Below are 18,934 nucleotides of genomic sequence, written 5' to 3' on the forward strand. Positions count from 1 at the left end.
CTTATTATTTAATATTATTTTACAACTTATTTTTTATTTTAAAGATTTTTAAACTATATCTCTTGAACTTTTGTATTATAATGAAATATCTTTTACTTAAACCTTAAACCCTAAACCCTAAACCTGAAATCCGAAAATCAATTTCGGCCATTTCTTGTAAAGGTAGTGATGACAAAAAGCATGATGATAAAACCAATTTTTTTAAGTCTTTTGTCTGTGGTTAGTGCCCTTAATGATGGCATACATAGAACACTTTTCTCCTTCAATTCCTACTCTTCACATGCATGGATCTAATCCATATATATCAATTTATGTGACTAATTATTCCATTAATTCCCTACTATGATTATATGTCCTTCTCTTTAACTAGAAACAAGCAACAAATCTAAAACCCATCTTAATTAATCATTAATATATTCCTTGATTCAAGATTTTGGATTGGTAACTATATATGTATCAAGCATTTCAAACTGGTGTCATATATCTATTAAGGGTGTTCAAATTATAAAATTGATGCTTTAAACTAGGTTAGTTTAGATCAATTTTTCCCACTAATCTTCGATAAAATCGAGTAATTAATCAAATAAAAAAATATTATGATGAACACCATTTTTTTTCAAGAGTCATATACTACAAGAATGTCCTTATCTTTTGAGGGTGATAAATTTTAAATCTAAAATCCCTTGGTGGGTAATGAAAAACAAACTATAAAATTAAAAACCTATTTTAATTACTTATTAATTCATCTATCCATCTAGTTTACATGATTCAATAATTGGGTTTAGTAATTCCCAATGATTTGATACACTATGTATCATCTCATCTAGGGTTTCTATATGATCCACTTAAGTGCCTTATACTGGGATTAGGAGTATCTCTCCTTCGATAAATCGGGTAATTACTCAAATGGCAGGGATCATCTAACGAGTTCATTCAAAGAGGCCGGTGATTACATAAGCATATGTAAGTTTTTAAAGGATAATGAGAGGTTTAAGGGATTGAAAATATAGAGATAAAAAATTGTTGAACATCCTTGAAATGTGGTACATTTTCTTCTTATGAAAGGCTAGACAATAGTTGGATGGATTAAGTGATGAGAGAAGTTAAGAGGAAGGGAGAGTAGGCAACCAACCAAGTCTTACCATCATCCTCTTTGGACATTCCCTTGTCTTTGGAAGGAAGAAAGGAAGACCCTAAAAATGAAAATGCCCCTCACTTTCACAAAACTAAATTAGTGCCACAATTCAATTTTGAACAAGGAATGTGTGCACCAATTTAACAATATTACTCCCACAATTTTAATCTCTCTCTTCATTTCAATGGTCAAATCCTTACTCTAATGATGTTAATAGGAGTTTGCTAAATAAATCAAATTCTCTTAATTCAGTTGCTTTGTTGCTAAGGATTTTGAAGAGATTAAATTCATAAAAATAAAAAATAAACGAATTAAGACGTGATTTGGTTCGAGTTTCACCTGATAGATATTAAGTGAATTCCTAATTCCAAATTAACTGATTGAAAATACTTAAAAGATTTGTGTAAACAAATGGAGTGTTGTTTAATGGGATTGTAAGTACTTGACATTAAACCTTAGTTATGTAGGAATAAGCAGATCGATAACCAAGTAATTAATTATGTGACATTTGCTTGTTGCTTTGAAAGCAAACATGATTTAGGGGGGAGCACCCACCTAGGGGAATGTTAAGTGCCTTGGTATTGAGTTCCACTTGATGTGGGGGGACCTTAGTATTGTGTTGGAGAATGTTTTCTTGGATAAAGGTGGATGTTCTTGAATCAAGGGAAAGTTACTTAGACTTTGACACCTTGTTAGGTAACAACTTCACCAAGAACACTCAGGCTTGGGACTTGGGAGTTGAGTCAACTAACTCAGCTTGGTCAAAATAGTTAGGTAAAAAAATCTGGTTTGTAAACGAGTCCAAACTGAATTGCCACCGAGTCCGGTAACTCGGTGATTAAGTGAAGCAACGAGCGAAGCTGAAGTAGTTCACCAAATCTTACTTTCACAATCTAAATCATAGCTTGTAATCGTTATTTACACCAATTCTAGAGGCATTTTTGAAACACGTAGACTTATAAATCATGCCACTGACCCGCTCCTTCCCTTTTCATGTTGTCTTCTGTTCTGGACAAGAAGGAAAAAAAATGGCTCATTTTCATGGCAGCATCTTCCTCCCTTTCTGCAAGAACCATTGATGAACAATCCTACCAAGATCTTTCTTTAGTTTTAAGTCGAGAAGAGCTCGTGCAGGCAGCCGGTTATGGAGAAGAGAAGTTGTCGTCTGTGTTGGTCACTGGAACCGTCCTCTGTGATGCTTGCTCTAATGGAGAAGATGAACTTCGTGCATGGCCCGTCGAAGGTATATATCTCTTACTACCTCTACTTCTCCAAGTATCCCCATGCCGTTTGATTTCGATAATTCTAAACCAACTTGGGTTGTATGAATCGATGATCAGAGTGTAATAATCTTGGGTTTTGAAGCAAGGCAAGGAAGACTTGAGACTAATATCTTTGTAATCTGGGCAGGAGCAATGGTGGGAGTTACATGTAAAAATGGGAGAGGGAAGGCGAGGAAGAAACCGAAGAACAGGGCAAAGGGTATCACAGATGAGTATGGAGACTTCGTGATTCATCTCCCTTCCCACCTCCATGCAAACCCTAAACTGGACAATGTATGCACAGTCAGGGTTCTCCGGCTACCGAGGAACTGCCCCTATCGATGGGCTCTCATGAGGAAACGAAGGAGAATAAGATTAGCCTCGAGAATTTTTATGAAAACGTTTCATTTGCTTCTCTTCCATGGAAGTTTCATTTTCCTAGAGTGTATTCCCATTTTTAATTCTTCTTTTGTTTGGAACCCCTAAAAAAGAAAAAGAAAGAAAATGAGAATTTGACCATCATTATTCGCAAAAATAGTTAGTGAAATAATGATCAAATTCTTTTTTTTCACTAACTATTTTTGAAAATAATAATGGTCAAATTCTCATTTGTTTTTTCTTTTATTTTCCATGGGGTTCCAAATAGACCCCAGAGTCAGTAAACATTTCCTTAAATGATAACACATGTAGTTATTTGTCATCTTCATGTGACAAATAGTTATTTGCTTTAAGCGGGGTGGAGGCCATTAAGCCTGTTAACATGGCTTCATATCCATTTTTTTTATCATTTTAAATTTTAATTTTAATTTATTTTAATTACTAATTTTCAGATTTTTTATTTTACTAGCTATTGAGATAATAGAATAATTAATGGAATTAGAGAAGCTAAGGGTATACAGTGAGTAAATTAAGCAAACAAACTCTTGACACAGCATAGCTTGTAGTTTACATTTTGAGCAAAAAATCTTTGAAAGCATAAAATATCAGATCGAAAACGGCAAATTAGTCTTTAAAAAAAAATCTAAAACCAACAAAACTTTTGTCATGTAAGATACAATTTCAAATTGAATTAATATCAGCATGAGGTTGAACGGAAAAGAAATTCAGATTTCAGGTTCAGGGTAAAAGAAAGAACTGGTATTAACAGATGTACTTCTATTGATGCAGAAGCCAAAACTGTGTCTAGAATCAGCGAGTGCAAGAAAAAAGATCAAGAACTTTTAGTGGTTTGGTAGTTTGATTCAGTCAAGAGATAGTTCACCACATCCGCACAACACGTAAGCTTGTCTGGTTTTCTGGGATCTCAATTGAAAACTCTTCTTCAAGAGCCATTACAAGCTCCACCCTGTCTAAGCTGTCTAAGCACAAGTCTTTCTGGAAATCTGCTGTTTCAGTAACCTGTTGAAAGTTGCCAAAATATGATTGCGTTGATAAATTCAGCAACTTCAAAATTGTATTTGTTCCACTGAAACACATTTGAAATATTTTTCAGATTTTTACTCAACATTTCTTAGGTTTAGCTTCATCTGTGAGACATTTGAAGGGATAATGCCTGGAAGTTTCAATAGCGTTTTCCCTATGATGTTTTAAGAAAAAAAAATTATTTTTTATTTAGTGAATGTTGAACCCCTTACCCTGAGACTTGAACTCAAGACTTCAAGTAGAAACACCCCAGGTGGTCAAAGACCCAGCATATTTCTATTTTTGGGTCACTAAGTCTCAACAGTACAGCTAGTTTCTAATATTTGAGGTGTTATCATTCAATGCAATCATGTATCAAGGATTGAGAGGAAAGCACCAATGTATCAGTATTACCTTGGAAACATCTATCCTGTCATACTTCTTCACCAGTCCAATTACTTGAGCCATCAGATGATCTGAGTTGGTTGAAGTCGAGGCATACATGCGACTGCTGGGACAGTGAAGGGGTCTACCATCTTCAAGGAATGATCTTGACAGCAGAGGTTTTCTAATTCTCACATGCCTTAGAACAGATGTCCACAAGAACTGCATATTATGCTGCACTGGATTTACTGAAAGCAGAAAAAATTTCAATTAGATGACTAACAAGAACTGAATGAAAGCCATACATTAATTTGTTGCATTGAGGTGCATACAGCGTATTCAATCCCAAGTGAAACGTGTCCCCTTTTCAATTATACCAAATAGCATTGGAATGTTGAGCAGGCTCAAATGCAATTTTTAAGCCACAGTGGCTTCCTGGTGCAACAACTACGAAAGAACTGCTCAAGTAGAAACCCCATTACGCACGCTGCGGAAGGTATTTTACAGACATGAATCATAAATATTCTTCTGGAACAACAGCCATGGTAGTTAATCATAGCAACTCTAAAGCTCAAAAGAGTCCAATAAAGTTTATTGATATCTTGCTGCAGGGAGACAGCTGAAAAAAAACACATTAGATAAAGGCTAGCTACGTGCTATTGAATAGCTAACCTGGCCACCATAAGATAGATAGAAGAGAGTGAAAACATAATATCCCATCCAATAATAGCCAAAGCCAAGGTTGTGCACGGTTGTCTCCAACTGTCCAAGTAATCCCAGTGACTTGAGGTAGGGTAATGAAAGAAATCTACTCTAGCAGAAGGATCAGTGGAGATCCAATCATTCAAATGGATCTTAGAAAAACTAGCACAAGGGATGAACGATTTGCATGTGGAAGAGAAACTGTGATCTTATCCAACATGAAAGGCATATTCTAAACAGATACCATTTTAGTGCCCCAAAATTAATAACCAAAAGGCATTAAATAAATGGAAGAAGACCATAATTGAGATATCCCACATTTCAGATCAACCATGTCCATGAATTATATCTACAAGGTGTTGGTCTCGACAACTTTTATTTTATATCACCCATATTTTTTATTTTTTGAAAGTGTGTCGGATTGAGTACTTATCCTTGAGATACCTTGACGAAGGAGGTAATTCCTATAGTCTTTTTTTGTTTCAAGTTAAGATCACTGCCATTACTTCCCAGCTTGAGGGGGAGAATAGAAAGAAAAATATGAAGAATGAGTTCGGTGACAGAATCTACCATGAATACTTTCATATGTTGTGGTAATATAATTTTATGTGACCAGAATATCTAAGCCAAGGGGAGTATAATATAAATAACTTTTTTTTGAAGATTAAGAATTTTTTCTCTTGCAAGCTGAAGTTATAAACTCTAGCTTGAGGGGGGGCATTAAGAGCAGGTATGGAAGAGTCTAGCATGACTCTAACAACAAAAGAAGTTTCATAGAGCAACAATTCATATGGTGGTATCTTACAGGAGTCTAACATGAGGAAGTCTCACAGAAGTGTTTGTGTTTAGATTTTAGTCATCTATTCATCTTTAGCTGTTTACTTATTCTAGGACTTATCCTTAAGAGTTAGACTTTGGGTGTAATTGGGAGATGGGTAGTTAAATCTGATTCTACTTGTTTCCTCTATTATAAATAGAGGCTCATTATACTCTATTAAAATCAAGTTAGTGAATTAATTTCTTGTCTAGAAATTCAACAAGAAGAAAGTGGGAATGCATTTGCCAAATGTTGGGCTATACCACTATCAATCACCCAAGCTAAATCAGGAGTTTCAGTAATTTACAAACTCTGTAAGCTTGTAGCCAAAATTGAGGTATTGACTGTCCCCCTGAATATTAATTAGTTTCATAGGGTCCGGCGATTTTTAGTTGTAAGATTAAACTAGCCACAAAACTAACATTGACCACCTCTTTCTGCACCATTGAACCCCTGTCAACCTTCTTGTTAAATAACAATCCTCTGTTTCCTCGGCTACAACCTTGATTGCTGTTATTTTGGTTCTGAAAAGTGGTAACCAATGCAGGAGAACTCTCCATTGTCACAGCAAATGATTGCTTAGTACTGAATTGTTGTTGTTGAAGCAGTAGAGTAAGAAGCAATACAGATGATTGTAACTGCAGAGTGAGAACCGTTAGCACAAACATAGGGTAGTCTTCTCTTAGCCCCTGGAGGAAATACATCACCTTATCTATGAAGGAAACTTATTCTTCGATTGCTTCTAACTGACTACAAAACCCCTTTATGTAATTATAGTACTCTAAAACCAACTTCTCTCCCTGTTTTCGCAGTTTGCAATTCTGATTTCAGTTGAAACACCTTGGCATTTTTTTGAATGTCAAAATATTGTTGCAGTGATTCATACAAATCAAATGCATTTTTTATTCAGTATCTTGAGACAATATGTCAACTAAACTTGTTACTTTGATCCAGCCAACCACCTGCACGTCTTTAATTTACCATTTTTCTGTAGTCTGGAAAAGGCTCTTGCTTCTCTCTTCTCTTCTTTACGCCCAAACTTTTGTTGGCTTGGGCGTAAAAATCTCTTTCTCTCTTGGAAGTGAGTTCTAGAGCAGGTGTGACGCCTCCTTTCTACTTTTGTTTTCCAAATTTCTTATTTCTCTTTCCTTTCCTTCCCAGATTTATTTCAGCAAGAAAAGAAACAATTTTTTTAGTTTTACCCCAACTTTAGTAACTTTTCTTCAATTTCAGGGTTTTTCTTCTATTTCAGCACTCCCTTATTCAATTTCAAGTGTTGCCTTCCCTTATACACATTCATCTTTAGTTCCTTCATCAAAAATTGTTTTTTTCTTCATTTGGATTGTCTAAATCAAAGTAGACAGACCTGGAAATTTTCACCTTATTTCCTTAACCTGTTTTGAGCCCTATTGAATCTTAGTTTCCTTTACCCTCCCACATTTGACAAAATTGCTCATCCCTAAGGCATTTACTCTTTTCTCTAACACTTGTTAAGCATGTTTCTGGTTTTTAATAATATTTTTGTGGTTTAAGCTAATCTACCTATGTTGTTAATACTCTGTCTGTTGATTTGTTTGTCACTCCCTTCATAACCTAAAACCCCAACTAGAACCCTAGAATTTAAGTCCTTGCTGTCTTACACCAAATATAGGTGTACATAAGATACTTCCATATGATGTGGAAGTATGGAAATATCTAATAAACACCTATATTTGATGTAGGACAGAAGGACTTCAAGTTATAGGATTCCATCTGATGTAGTTAGTACTACTGAGCTTAATCTGTACAAGGTCAGGCACTTTGGAACTCATGTTGCTCAGAATTGGGCAACACAAGTTAAATTTGTCCAGAAGAGATCCAAAAACAACTTAATGATGCTATGAATTCTTTGAAGGTGAGGCTTCAATCAATTGATGCCCAGAGTCAACTAATTTGAGAGTGGCCATTATTTGCTTGAAGGCTTTCTGTTTTGTCTATCAGTCGTTTGACAAAAATCTCTCAATCGATCAAAGATGCATGCCTTCCCTGAAAATCAATTAAAATGGCTTCTCAATCAATTAATGACACGCCTTCTTGGATGAAAAACCTAATCCTCTCTAACTGTCGCTGTTTGAATGTCTTCTTAGAGATGAAAACACTAATTTTCTTTTATTTGCTTCCATTCAATATTAACCTTATCTTCCAAATTTCAAAAAGAGGATGAACAATACCTGTCAAAACTCCTCTACAAAGTCCCAACTTCCTCACTTTGCAATGAAATACTTGCATCCGACAAATCTACTCAACAAATACAACTTTTGTTGCAAGAAGACTCATCTGGGAATAAGTTATATAAGTTGACGCAAATCACATCTTTATCCTTAATGGGTCCATACAAGATCAGCGGGGTCCCACATAACTGGAAGACATCTAAAGTATAAGTGACTTAGCACTGCAGGCCAGGGCGCACATTCCTAACAGGTGTGGCCTCATCAGGGACTTCTCTAACAACTAAAACATTTGAAAACATACAGGGACTCAGCCAAAGGAAGCTTTTTAACATCTCGAATATGATTAGATTGTGCAGTTCAAATACTCAGCCAGATGGAATACAAATTCATAAAACGAGAACACACATAAAATAATTTTTTTATAGAAAAATACATTGAACGTTTCTCAGTATCTTCCTTCATTATGAAGAGCCCTTTGCGTCAAACACTGAGAAAACCATGTCCTGAACCCAATCTATTTCAGATACGCCTAGTGCGTTCAGTCCATTATAAAAGCCTTTAACATCATAAAGCTACGACTCCTATCAAAAGTCCAATGCATATAGAGGAAACAAACGTCAGAAGCTCCACGCGCTTCCATTAAATTCAAACTTGCGCATAAGAGCAGTAAACCAACAACAGGAACCAAATGTATCCAGTAAGCATTTGGCCAGCCAAAAAACAACACTTGCACAAGATTTGAGTAATTCAACTCTACAGGTAAGGAGATAGAACGAATGACAATGAAAGAATTACTCGAACCTGTCGAAGAATCCAACGAGTGGCGGAGATGGGAAGGTCGATAACGGCGGCTACTCGTAGCTGACTAAAAGTCGAGTCGAACAGCCGAAATGAAAGTTCTGGGGTTATAAAGTTTGCCTGCTTGGTTTTGCGAAGTCGCCGATTCGGGTCGGGATACGGAACCGCCCCGAGAACCCGATCCGCTCTGGAATGAAAGAGTCGGACGGGTTGAGTACAGAATCGGGGCGAATCCCGTGTCACCGATCGGACTCGAACTCCACTGTAACTATTACATTTTCACTCGGAAAAGCCCTAATTCTCTGCCTTACCAGTCGTTTCTTCCTTCCCTCCCATCCAAGCTTCGTTTCAGATCGCCGGAAAAGGCCAGTTCGACGGAATCCGGCCTTTCCCGGCGATCTCAGTAAAAAAAATAAAAAAAATAAAAAATCGATCTAATAATAATAATAATAACCCAACAAGAAAAGGAGGTTGGACTCAACTCCAGGCAACCTTGTTGCATCATAGTTTTGTCTCCTTAAAAAAAGCTTATATATTTACTCAATGCTTTCATCTCTATTTTATCATAAAAATAATAATTATATTTCACATAAATTTCAAACAATATAGGTGTATGTGACAAGAATAAAATGTAAATTAAAAAAATTAAGCTTTATGCTATTCAATTTAAAGTTAATAGAAAAGTTAAAAGTCGGGTCGACTTAACTAGATGGACTTAGGTCTATACTCTTCCTCCGCAACCCAACAGATGATTCTAATTGGACATCTGTCGATCGGTCTTAAGATCCTTGTTTATATAATTGATGCCAACATTTGAATCCTTATTCATATCAAATAAAAATCTCACTAAAGAGGTTGTGATACTAATAAGGCATTCTTCATAGACAAGAGATTTCCTCGTAAAAAACAAATTTTTATCATACATCATGAAATTTATAATCATAATGTAAACGGAAACATGAACGGTTACCTCCAATTATAGTAATCAAATTCTAAAAGTTGTAGAAGAGTGTCTCATTTATTAAAAAGTTCTTAGAGACCAGATCCGAATTTCTGAAGTCCCTTTTCTACAACAAAAAAAAAAAAAAAGGAAGGTTACTACAACCCACCTTATCTACCTCTAAGGGATAATGGGTCATCCCTATAAAGCAAAACTGCTTAATTTTCAATATTCCACATAATATCTTCCCCATAAGTCACATTTTGATGTCCCCACAAAGCCACTACCTCTCTTAGATGCTTTCTCCTCTCCCATTGGAGTCTCTTGATGAAGACATGCAATCACTACTCTCGAGATTCTGCATAGAAATTTGTCTCCCATCCTTTTATCTTTTTCTCTTCTTGAGGGTTCCTCAATAAACCCACCTCACTTGACTACATAAGGATTAATAAAAGCCAACTTTTTCTCTATTTCTTGTGTTTGGAGGAAAAAAATAAGAGATACCCACTATGTGTTTTCTTCTTACACTTGTGCCTACGGAAGCCATGAGAGATAGTGGTGGGCATCGGATCATATTTCATGGGAATCCAACCTGATCTAAGCCAAAAACTCTGGGTTTGGGTTTCACCTTGTGGATCAAGGATGGGGCGGAGAAAAAAAAAAACTATCAGGTTTCATGTAGGAGATGAGTTTTCCCAAATCCAACCCGTCGGGAAGAGATGGGAAAATAAAACGGGGTAGAGACAGGTCGAGGATGGGTCAGGTTTACGGGCATGGGACGGTGATGGGTTAGATTTAAATTGGGTTTACGAGGACGGGAAAGAGACGGGGTTGTGGGAACGGTGATTGGGTTGAGGTTAGGTTTATCATTTTGGGTTTTTTTGGGTTAAGGCCCTGACCCAACCTGTGTCCACCCCTAATGAGAGATGGTTTTTGCCTCTCTTTACCCTTGTGGTTTCCACATGAAGGATTTATAGTTTGGTACAATGTGCTACATCTATATATTCCAAAATGTAGAGTTTAAAGTATGGTCTAGAGATTAAAGGTTGTGTGAGTAGGAGTCATAGAGATTAAAGTTTTGCTTTGGGATGCCTTCCATAAGATAGGGTACATGCCAAATAAAAATAGTTCCTTTAGTATGTTATGTTACATCCTTTTTAAAAATAAAAAATTAAGTCATATCCTAGTAAGGGTATAATAGTATATAAGTGGAGCAAAATAATTTAGTTTCTATAATATTCTATTTATACAACCTATTTTGTTTACCTAATTATTTAACCTTATTTTTTATATAATTAATTTACTCAAGTTTTAAACAATAAAACAAGTAATAAGACATGCACATTAAAATATTAATATTATTTTCAAAATAAAAATCATATTTAAAAAAAATGATCATATAAAAGATTAAAATAATATCACTCTATTATTGAATGCACATTAATAACTCGTATTCATTTTTGTTCCATTTAATAAATGGTAAATTTGTAATTGGGTTAAGTCACTTGATTACCTAATTGGGTAGGGGTTTTTGTCCTATTTGATAATCGATAAAAAAAAATCGGGTAATTAAATAGATAAAATTTACACCCTACTATCACGAAAACATCTTGCACATCTAATGGAATTATTTGGATTTTCAAACTATCGCTTCCTTTTACAATGCAATATTATAGGATGTTATGGGACATTATGTCTGGGATGTCTTGGATTTGCATCATTCCAAGATGTCTCCAAAAGTTGAAGTTCCTGCTCTTTATTTCTTTTAAGAGAAGATGGGCGTAAATGGAGGGATGTGAAATTTGTTAGTATGCTATGCATTAAATGAAACAACTCCTGTTTAAATCCTGTAAAACGATAAAGTATTATTGTTTTCTAGATTTTGAAAGAACTTTGAATTTTCAAAATTTACTTATTTCTCAAATGGGCTAGGGTTTCTTATACTTTAGTCAAAGATGCCATCTCCTTGGACTTGCTTGAACAAAGTAAATCCCTAATTTTAATGACATTATAAAATAATTGAAATTCTTCTCTTTATACAAGCTATATGTTTGTTGCTTTTATCTACTAAAATCTCCTCCATTTACTTGAGAAAAATAGTGAATTGAGAAGGAAGATAAAAACAATCAAGGGAGATTTCATTCCCTTATAATTTTCTTCACTAGCACAAAATTATCATTTTTGACAAGTTTAGAATCCTGTAGTAAGATTGTGCTATTTGGATTCCTTGTCTCTATGACCATCCTTATAATATGTTAATATATGGTCTTTTTTTATGTTTATAGTAAGACAAACTTAATGGTCATTCTTTTACACTTTTCTATTCCTTTCAAATGTATTGTAAATAAAATAAGTTTTTTATTGGTACTAAAAGTATAAGCGAACTTGAAGTCGAGTCTTAATAATAAGTTCAAACTAATCATGAGTTAGGCGACCATCCACCATGAAATTCTGGAACATCGGAAGGAAGTTCAAAATATAGTCAATCATCTTTCTCTTGAAGATCTGCCATGTTGAAAACTTCATTTTTCATCATTCAACTGCATAAAGAGTGTTGTAACTAGTAGTATTACAATATGTAGTGGTGAAATGAAAAGCTAAAAATCATTTTTTGTTTTGCAAATCCGTTGAACCAAATGTTCAAATGGCCAGTTCAAAATAATTGAATGACTGAAGAAGGAGAAAAGACTAACTATATAATATAGTTTGGATGGCCCCCATTGTCATGCGGTTAGATTTTGGCTAAGTCCGTCTAGCCAAGCGGAATATTTACCCCGTGCGGCCTAGCTCTTCCCAAGAACTAGTCAGCCTCCTTGTGCCTCGGATCTTCTTCCCAACCTCCCACACTCGATGTTGCAAGACAAAGGGACAATGGAAAGACCAAAGAGATGGAAGAAAAAAGCTCAACTGTATTGAAGGCTAAAACTCTCTATACACTTTGAAGAGCAAAGAATGCAAAGAATGCTCAAGAATGCTTTACAAATGGAGATGCCCCTCCTATTTATAAGCCTCCTCCCTGACCTTTAGAAGGCTCTAGAAATTCCCATAAACCTGGCTGCTGTCCCTGACCTCTAGAAATTTCTAGAGGTGCCCAGAAAACCCCTTAGTTCCAGAGATTTCCACTTCTGGCGCCTTCAGGAGTCTCCTAGTGCTTGGCCGCGCGCGCCCCGCCTGGAGTCCTACGTGCGGCCTGCCTGGAGTCCTGTGCGAGCGCGCCCCGCCTGGAGTCTTGCCGTGCGCCCCTCCTGGAGTCCTGCGGGCGCCCCACCTGGACTCTTTCTGTGCGCCCCGCCTGGAGTCTTGCCGAGCGCCCTGCCTGGAGTCCTTGTTGCGCACGTGCGCTTGGAGTCCTTGCCACACGTAACCCCATTTCGACCCGCCTCTGTGCGTCTGTTGGTGCACTGCCTTGCATGCAACTGGTTCAGCCTTGTGTGCTAGGCTTGCTGACGTTGCTTCCCAAACTTGAATGGCTGCCATACGCGCTTCCTCTGCCGTATGCGCATTGCCTTCTCTAGTGCTGGAGTTGTGTGGTGGGCATGTGGGTGTGCCGTCTGGACTCGGTTGGTTGCCCCTCGTCTCATACTCCCACCGCCATAATGCAAACGTCCTCGTCTGCGTGCCATCACGGTATGCCATCACCGCTGGTTCGAATTGCCATAGCTCGGCTGCCTCATGCCATGTTGCTTCGCTTTCTGGAAGGCCCCTCCACTTGACGAGGTACTCTGTCAGCCGCGGTCTCCCCCTTTGGCTTAACTGTCAGTCGACTATAATGTAATCTACATGCCGCTCAAAGGTTGTAGTTACATCAATGGGTGGTCGGGGAGGAATAACACGTCCCAGGTCAGGGTCTTTGTTGTAGGGCTTAAGGTTGCTCACATGAAAGACATTGTGTATTCTAAGCCTGGTTGGTAGTAGGACTTGGTATGCAAGCTTACCGATGCGTTTGGTGATAGGAAAAGGTCTTTCATACCTTTTGATGAGACCTTTGTTCTTGGTACTAGAGATCGGAATTATTCTGTCCACATCTTGATCAAGACAAGGTCGCCTACCTTGAACGCTACTGCTCGCCTTTTCAAGTCCGCATACTTCTTCATCTTCCGTGCCGCACAGTGAAAAAAGACCCTGGCCATCTCTTGCTTCTCCTTCCAACGTTTGGCAAATTGGTGTGCCGCTGGGCTCTTTCCAGATACGTTTGGAATGATGCTCATTGGCACAAACGGTTGGCGCCCAGTTGCGAGTTCAAATGGACTCTGTCTGGTTGACTCGCTTTGTTGCAGGTTGTAGGAAAACTGGGCCACATCTAGCAGCTCTGGCCAGTTTTTCTGATTTGCATCAACAAAATGACGCAAATATTGCTCTAGCAAAGCATTCACATGCTCAGTCTGTCCGTCGGTCTGAGGGTGGAAGCTAGTAGAAAAATTCAAAGTTGTGCCCAACAACTTGAATAATTCAGTCCAGAATTTACCTGTGAACCGTGGATCTCGGTCACTGATAATCGTGTTCGGCACTCCCCAATGCTTGACCACATGGGCCATGAAGGCCCAAGCAGCTTCTTCGGCGGTGCAATTGTTGGAGACTGGAATGAACGTCCCGTATTTGCTGAACCGGTCTACCACGACGAGAATCGAGCCTAAGCCATTTCTCTTGCAAAGGCCAAAAATGAAGTCCAAGGAGACGGATTCCCATGGTCTTTTGGGTATCGGCAACGGGTCCAGAAGTCCTCCGGGTCTTCTTTGCTCCACCTTGTCTTGTTGGCATACCAAACAAGTGCGAACGAACTCTTCCACGTCCTGCTCCATGTCTGGCCAGAAGTACTATCTAGACACCAGTGTTAGGGTTCATTTTTTACCCGGATGGCCAGCCCAAAGGGTATCATGGCACTCCCGCAATAGGTCACTCCGCAGGTTGTCGTACTTTGAAACATATAGTTTGCCCCCTTTGGTTTTGAGTAGACTATCCTCCAACCAAAACCACCGAGTTTCGCCAAGTGCTGCTGACTGCACAAGATTGTAGGCCTGCGTGTCTATCTGTAGGCCAGCTCGAATTCGATCAAGGATAGGGATACTTACTTGGCTGATAGCTGCAACACCTTGCAAACAAGAAGAAGTGTTGGAGTCATCACCAAGTATTGTGCTCACCTCCATAGGGGTTGTATGGTCTGCCCTCCGGCTCAAGGCGTCTGCCACCGCGTTCGTCTTTCCCGACTTATACAACATCTCGAAATCGAATTCTGCCAATAAATCTTGCCATCTTGCCTGCTTAGGTGATAGCTTCTTCTAGGTGAGGAAGTAGCTAGACGCCACATTGTCCGTTCGAACAACGAACCTTGACCCGAGCAAGTAGTGGCGCCAGGTGCGCAAGCAATGCACCACAACGGTCATCTCCCTCTCTTGGACTGTGTACCGCTGTTCTGTCTCGTTCAGCTTCCGACTCTCGTAGGCAATGGGATGGCCATCCTGCTCCAAGACACCTCCAATTGCGAAGTCGGATGTGTCCATATGCACCTCGAACGCTTTGCTGAAATCCGCAAGCTGCAAGACAGGTCCCTCCATCATGGCTTGCTTGAGTGACTCGAAAGCACGTTGGCACTTGTCCGTCCAGTGCCACTTTTGCGCCTTCTTCAGGAGTCCGTTAAGGGAGCCGCTAAGGCTGAGAACCCCTTGATGAACCTGCGATAGTAGTTAGCCAAACCAAGAAAACTACGAAGTTCTCTTACCTTGGTTGGCTCGGTCCATTCTCGGATGGCTTGCAGCTTTGTCTCGTCCATCCAAATGCGGCCTCCTCCAATCCAATGGCCAAGGAATGATACCTCCTTTAGGCCAAAGGAGCACTTCTCCTTCTTCATGAACAAGGAGTTCTCCCGTAGGACTCGAAACACTTCACACAAGTGCTGCAAGTACTCCTCCATTGTGTAGCTATAGATGACAATGTCATCCAAGTACACCACCACGAACTTGTCCAGGAATGCTTTGAAGACCTCATTCATATGCATACAAAATGTGGCTGGTGCGTTAATTAAACCGAATGGCATCACAAGGAACTCGTATGATCCGTACCTGGTGATGCATGTTGTCTTCGGTTCATCTCCTTCCACAATCCTGACTTGATAGTAGCCGCTCTGCTCCTCAAGTTGAGTTTTGTGAAGACTCGGGCATCTCTGAGCTGGTCGAACAGATCGGCAATCAATGGTATGGGGTACTTGTTCTTGATGGTGATCTTGTTCAAAGCTCTGTAGTCGATGCATAGGCGCATAGAACCATCTTTCTTGCGCTGGAATAAGACCGATGCCCCGTAAGGAGCTTTGGATGACTAAATGAACCCCGCTTCAAGCAACTCACCTAGTTGCTTTCTCAACTCCTCCAACTCCTTAGGCGCCATGCGGTAAGGGGCTTTTGATGGCGGTTTCACTCCAGGTTCCAGCTCGATCTTATGATCCACTCCCCTTCTTGGTGGCAGACAAGGGGGTAGCTCTTTTGGCATGACATCCCTGAACTCGTTCAAGACTCTCGTCATCTCCTTGGGAATCGCTTGGGCCACGTCTTCTTTCACCTCACAGGAGGCCATTAAGTAGGTGGAATAGCCCTGCTTAAGACCCCGCTTAAGCTGGAGGGCGTTGATTGATTCAACATTTTCGGTTACATTGGTTTTGAAACCATTGATCATACAAGCCCCTCCCTCGTCAAGAATTCCTACTACGCCTAATGATGGTAAAATGAAAGCCTTACAAGTTGTGAGGAAGTCCATGCCGAGAATGACCTTGAAGTCATCCATGGGTACGATGGTGAAGTCCAACTTCCCACCCCATTCTCTAACGTTGGCAGACACGGCCTTGGCTACCCCTGAGACTTCTCTTGCTGCAGAATTCACGACTTTCATTCTGCTGGTATCTCTTGTAGCCTTGAACTTCAAACGCCTCGCTTCCTCTTCCGAGACGAAATTGTGAGTAGCCCCGGTGTCCACCATGGCCTTAACTTGGAATCCATTGATGAGGACATCCAAGTAGAGAAGATTGCAGTTCAGCCTTGCCTCTTTGACACTCGTTTTTGGCTCCTTTGAACGAACAACATTGAGCAAGGATAGGGCCCCCATCCGCGGTTCCTCCTCTTTGCTCTCGAATTGCGCAGCATTCAACAACTTCTTCTTAGGGCAATCTCTTGTCATGTGCTCCCCTTCGCAAATGAAGTATTTAAGAGGGCGTTTGAAGGACTTACCTTTGTCATCCTTCTTCTTGCTATTGGTATGGCGGGTGTCGCTGGGTTCAGTCCTTTCCCTTTCTTTCTCTGGTTTCTTCTTCTTTTTCTAGCTGTTGTAGCTGTTGTCCTTGCTTGGCCAAGCAGCATTGTCCTCCGACTTTCGCTCGTACTCGGTTAGCTTTTCAGCCGTGGCTATGGCTGCATCCAAGGACTTTACCTCCCTTCTACGAAGTTCGGTCTCAGCCCAAGGCTTTAGCCCGGCCAGAAAGGAAGAGAGCCTATCCTCGTCGGACATACGAGGAATGCAGAGCATGAGAGAAGTGAAAGCTTGGACGTATTCTCGAATCGTACCTTTCTGCCTGAGGGCATGCAACTCCTTTCGAGCTTGGTAGTCTACGTCCTCAGGAAAGAAATGTCGTCGGAGTTCTCTCTTGAAGTCCTCCCATGTTTCCACCGGCGCTTCATCTCCTTGCTCGCCCGAAGTCCTCCTCCACCAAAGCACAACATCTTCTGCAAGGAACATAGATGTAGTGCTGACTTTAGCTTCTTCACTGGTCAACTTAGAAGCGTTGAAATATTGTTCTACTTGCCAAAGGAAATTGTCTATTACCTTTGGATCGCGTTTCCCAGTGAAGGCTTTCGACTCCGAAATTTTGATCTTTGCCCCTCCTTGCAAACCTCTTCCATTCGCAAGGCTCTTTCGCATAGGGTGAGTCTCGCCTGAACTTCTTCTGCAATGGTCTTTACTTCTCCGTCAACTATCCCGATTTCGGCTCGCATCACGGCCATAGCACTGTGTACGTCATCCTAAAATCCTTGGAACAAATCTGAGACAGGTAACCGGGCATGTTCAATGTCGTTCATGAACTCCTCCAGTCTTGAAAACTGATTCTCCATGCTAGCAAGTCTGGAATCGAAATCACCAAAACGTACATTGTCTTCAGAGAGTGACTCCATACCTCTTGCTGCTACATCACCACTTGTGGATGCCATGGTTGGAAATGCTGCTCTGATACCAGTTGTCACGCGGTTAGATTTTGGCTAAGTCCGTCTAGCCAAGCGGAATATCTATCCCGTGCGGCCTAGCTCTTTCTAAGAACTAGTCAGCCTCCTTGTGCCTCAGATCTTCTTCCCAACCTCCCACACTCGACGTTGCAAGACAAAGGGACAATGGAAAGACCAAAGAGATGGAAGAGAAAAGCTCAACTCTATTGAAGGCTAAAACTCTCTATACACTTTGAAGAGCAAAGAATGCTTTACAAATGGAGAGGCCCATCCTATTTATAAGCCTCCTCCCTGGCCTTTAGAAGTCTCTAGAAATTCCCAGAAACCTGGTTGTTATCCCTGACCTTTTGAAATTTCTAGAGGTGCCCAGAAAACCTCTCAGTTCCAGAGATTTCCACTTCTGGCTTCTTCGGAAGTCTTCTAGAGTCTCCTGGCGCCTGGCCGCAGGCGCCCCGCCTGGAGTCTTGCTGTGCGCCCCGCCTAGAGTCTTGTCGCGCGCCCTGCCTGGAGTCCTTGCTGCGTGCGTGCGCTTGGAGTCCTTGCCGCACGTAACCCCATTTCGACCCGCCTCTGCGCGTCTGTTGGTGCATTGCCTTGCATGCGACTGGTTCAGCCTTGTGTGCTAGGCTTGCTGACGTTGCTTCCCAAACTTGAATGGCTGCCATACGTGCTTCCTTTGCCGTATGCGCATTGCCTTCTCTTGTGCTGGAGCTGTGTGGTGGGCGTGCCGTCTGGACTCGGCTGGTTGCCCCTCATCTCACCCATGCACTCAAATGATATTGTGACCCATAAGAATTGGGAGAAAGACTTCAAGGCTTCAATTTGACCAAGATAAGTCTCCAAAATTTAGAAGTGCATTATTTATGTGGTTAGCAGCTCACGAAGAAAATTTTAAGTATATTCTCACAAATTTTGGTTGAGATTTCAATCAGTTTGACAAAAGGACAAAATGATCTTTTCAAGTTCGATAGTTCAATTTCTTTAGGGTTGAGAACTTGTTCTATTCACCCCAAAAGTTTATACTCTTGATTGTTAAAAGAGAAAATAGTTGAAAGAAACATGAAAGTCTGACTATTAATTTGTTCAT

The 18,934-nt window shown here is 40.1% G+C and overlaps 2 protein-coding genes across 2 annotated transcripts; both read right to left on the reverse strand.

Moving 5' to 3' along the window:
* Nucleotides 1-15,958: 15,958 nt before the first annotated feature.
* On the reverse strand, nt 15,959-16,810 carry LOC137966375 (uncharacterized). Its single transcript, XM_068812962.1, has one exon. It carries the CDS (start codon nt 16,808-16,810, stop codon nt 15,959-15,961), a length of 852 nt encoding a protein of 283 aa, XP_068669063.1.
* A 138-nt stretch (nt 16,811-16,948) lies between these two features.
* Nucleotides 16,949-17,548, reverse strand: LOC137966377 (uncharacterized). Its single transcript, XM_068812964.1, has one exon. The coding sequence runs from the start codon at nt 17,546-17,548 to the stop codon at nt 16,949-16,951; it is 600 nt and encodes a 199-aa protein (XP_068669065.1).
* Between the last annotated feature and the right edge of the window lie 1,386 nt (nt 17,549-18,934).

Source organism: Aristolochia californica, unplaced genomic scaffold, assembly GCF_029961685.1.
Source record: "Aristolochia californica isolate CCGP_79_NKW_82.1479 unplaced genomic scaffold, dmAriCali1.0.hap1 SCAF_5, whole genome shotgun sequence".
NCBI classification, from domain to species: Eukaryota; Viridiplantae; Streptophyta; class Magnoliopsida; order Piperales; family Aristolochiaceae; genus Aristolochia; species Aristolochia californica.